At 43.0% G+C, this 3,833-nt stretch overlaps 1 protein-coding gene across 1 annotated transcript in view; it reads left to right on the forward strand.

Annotated features, from left to right (window-relative positions):
* Positions 1-3,833, forward strand: part of LOC106817278 (DNA-directed RNA polymerase III subunit RPC7-like) — a 12,286-nt gene that overhangs the window by 1,048 nt on the left and 7,405 nt on the right. Inside the window, exons 2-3 of the mRNA XM_014821934.1 lie at positions 1,369-1,567; positions 1,761-1,909. Of these exons, the coding sequence (XP_014677420.1) occupies positions 1,369-1,567; positions 1,761-1,909 (348 nt within the window). The remainder of the gene's footprint in view (positions 1-1,368; positions 1,568-1,760; positions 1,910-3,833) is intronic.

Consider the following 3,833-nt stretch of genomic DNA (forward strand, 5'->3'; position numbering starts at 1 on the left):
CGCTGGCTCCGTCATAGCTGCTGCTGCACACTGACACATAAATATATAGTAATATTTTTAATAAATTTATATTTTTAATTTATATATATTTAAATTATATATTTAAATTAATAAATATTTATATTTTTAATAAATAATAGTATTTATGTGTGCAGTGTGCAGCGACAGCCACGGTTTGTTGCAGAATGTCATTGTTTGGACGGCATTTCGCAGGAAATTGTCGCGCTCGGCAATGCAATAATATGTGTGCAAGCGAGTTATAGAAACGGATTAGACTGTTGCGTAGTAAATAGAATTTCGCTATTAATTCGAGCCTTATTTGTTTCATATGCAAACGCTCCAAGGATGCCGTGTGTGACGTATTGCGGGGTCGATACTTGTGCGTCGGGCGACGTGGTGGATGCGATGTTGTCACTCGCCCTGTGTTCGTGTGTACAGACATGCCTCTTATAGTTCTGCTCGTGCTTACACGGAAACGTGTTTATCAGGAGTGCATAATAATAGATTCTGATTATCTTTATTATACATTCCCTCTGCTTATAGTAGATCACTTGTCACCTTTAATTAATTATAGGTCTCGAAGTTTGTAGCGAGGACTTCACGAAGGGAGGAAAAGTTTTATGCAAACCAGTTTGTAAGGCGGGTAGTTTCGCGCTCGGTGGCATGAAGTACTGTCAGCCTTGGTTGAGATGCGATGAGATAGCGCAACTCCTTGGCGAAAATCGCACAACGTTGTCGAAAACACATGGCGCTGTGAAGAAGGTATATGCTTTTCTTGTTGTTGTCAGTGCGTTCATGCATGGAAGTTTTTATCGAAGCGAGTTGTCGTCTTTCCAAACCGTTCGGAATATCATACATCATTTGACATGCCATTAATATTACATCAGATATTGGCAGTTCCTTCACTGACGCCCTTCACTGACGGCGATTGTGATACAATCAATTCATTTGACGTGAACCGTGAAATCGCATTTATTTACAGTTTTGAGTTTTACAAGGTTTAAGCTGGGAGAAATTACACCCAAGCTTAACTCTCTGCTGAGCTGCATCACAACACAAGTTAATTGGTAGCTCTAGAACTATACTAGCCTGCCGCCCCGCCGCAGCCGTAGCTGTAGCAATAGCTGCGGCGGAGCGGCGGACTATAGTTTTAGTGCTAGTCAATTGGCTACAATTTTGGTATTACTGCACCAGTATAGGTGCTCTCAGACACTTTCAGTCAGGAAATGTACTGGTGTTACAACGTGCGTAAAAGTTGTAGTGGACCATAGGTACATGTAAAAAATATTGGTGTGTGTGTGTGAGCTCAAACTAAGTCCTGACATATATACCAAAATGTGCTGTTCAGTGTGTACTAATGTATTGCAGCCTCTGCAGTTTAACCCTGTTTCCCTTGCAACCGGAGAGGACTACGACTATATGCTGGCACTAAAACAGGAATTTCGAGCTACAATACGAGAATTGCCCTACTACATCAAGCCACAGCGTACCAGCCGGGATGTCCAACGATACACTGACAAGTACCAGTTGAATGGAGCAGGAGACAGCTCATCAAAATGGGTACCAAGTCAGTGCTATTACAGATACACATTTTATTACTTTATTTACAATTGTACTGGTACTGGTAATCGATAACTACAGATTCAATGAGAGGCAAATGTATGACAAAATGCAATCTAATTCTATTTACATAAATATTTTAAACTCATGTTTCATTTATAGTCCCATTATAATATACATTCACATTTATTGTCATTCAGTGTGGAGCAGACTGCCAAAGGAGTTGCGGATACGAGATAGGAAAATAAGGAAGGATAAAACTGTGCTGAAGCCAACTATTCTGCTTCAGAACAACAAGAGTAAAGCTAACTCATCTAAGAATCCCAAAGATGTTATAAACACACTCAAGGTAAAGTATGTTTATAATGAGGTTATTAATATGGAGAAAAAAATTTAGATGACCAGGTAACTAAAGTTGAAGTTGTTATTGTTCATACTTACCTATATAACATACATACATGTTAGTGACAGTTTCAACCACCAATCTAAACGATCTGCAGCCCGGATATTGCGCGAAGCGCGAAAAACGCCGCTTAGCGGCACACTAACACAACAACGCTGCACTCATTGAATAGCAATTTCAACGGGTCTACTATAGACGCAATTGTGGGGCTATCGCTGAATTAAGCAGTTCTGGCGATTGCATGACGGGTTTGACTACCCACGTAGCTAGAGATTTCCTAGAAATGGTCGTAATTCTTGGTTCGCTACTCAGCGCGCTTGGTTTGCTGTAAAAAACGGAGTTGAACTTTTTTGTGCCAGCGACTAGTTCAGGCCCCCATATCAGTGACAGTGTAGTACATATGGCCTGCGATAGATGGCGCAACGAGGCTATATGCATAGTGTTTTGCTACGACTTTCCTGCAGACGGCTCGGCTGGCTATAACCTACACTGCTCCCCGGTCGACAGTTCCACACGCTACACTAACTAACTTCAGTGTAGCGAAGGATACTTGCCGGAGTGAAGGTGGCGAACGGGTACCAGTCTAGCTATAACCCCCCAAACTCCATCCAGCGCCCGTTCGTACACTCGTAGTTTCTACGAGGTTAGTTTAGCTCTAGGGTACTAGTACTAGAGCTAATTAGTTTATCTAGTACTGCCCCGTGTCCGATCTCCCGCTGCCGCTGGAACATAGGTGTTTGTTTACGTTTGGTGTACATTGATCGGCCATTGATGGCGTACCAACGCTGATCCAGGCATCCGTACTGTGATATTATGGGAAAATGTACGATATTTAGCAATGTCGAAATAGCCGCAGTTGTTAAAGCGCCGTGCTACTGGCGCGAACGTTGCTGGTTCAATCCCCGCATTGGCAAAATATTTTATCTTCACGAACTTCGCGCTGTTTCAACCGGATCCTCACGTCATACAACTGCTGGGATACTGCGAGAAAAGGCACCAGCTGCTCATCGAATACCTGCCTTTCATGGACGCAGATCGAGTGGACACCGTATTGGAGCAGTTGAACTTAACGCGGGCAGCAGAGAGGCGCATACGCTTGTCGCTGTGCGTGCAATACGTTGAAATTCTCGACTTCATGTTTTCCCGCGGCTATTACTTTCCCGACACGAACTCGTTGGGTCAGCTCTTGTCTCAGTATCTTCTCACAAACGATCTCCGCTTGGTGCTGGGCGATCTCGACATAGTGTACCGAGCTGGCGTCAACCAATATGGCGTCATGTTCTACCACAAAGACACGTTCACCGCGCCGGAGTTTTACTCGTACAGCGCCGCAAACTGTTCGCGCGAAAATAAGGCGTGTGTTCGCGGCCTGTACCTCACGCATTTAAAGCTGGAGATTTGGAAAGTCCCCGATGTGTGTAATCGCTTCCTAGGTAATTCGGCAAGTGTAGCAAAGACAACGGCACGGTTAACGCGCATTCACATGAATTGCAAACGAAAAAATCCGGCGGATCGGCCAATGCCAAAAGACATTCTCAATTCCTACACCCATGCACTTAATAAGCTTAAAGATGAACATGATACGCCCGATTACTCTGCTCATCATCTTGTAAATTTTTAAATATAATAAATGGTTATATATGATAATAGTTTCATTTTCAGACGTAATCCAGGGTTACGGTACCGACGAAAACCACGACCGCTGTGTTAGAAATTGTTTCTACAGTATACCATTTCACAGTGGTAGGATAATATGGCATGAACATATCTGTACGAACATACATAATTAGATATGTATAAATAATAATGGTCATTAGTGCATGACGTGATGAATCGCTGCAATCTCATTGGATAACGCAGCAGGCATTAT

The sequence above is a fragment of the Priapulus caudatus genome, unplaced genomic scaffold (assembly GCF_000485595.1).
Source record: "Priapulus caudatus unplaced genomic scaffold, Priapulus_caudatus-5.0.1 Scaffold1659, whole genome shotgun sequence".
Taxonomy (NCBI): domain Eukaryota; kingdom Metazoa; phylum Priapulida; class Priapulimorpha; order Priapulimorphida; family Priapulidae; genus Priapulus; species Priapulus caudatus.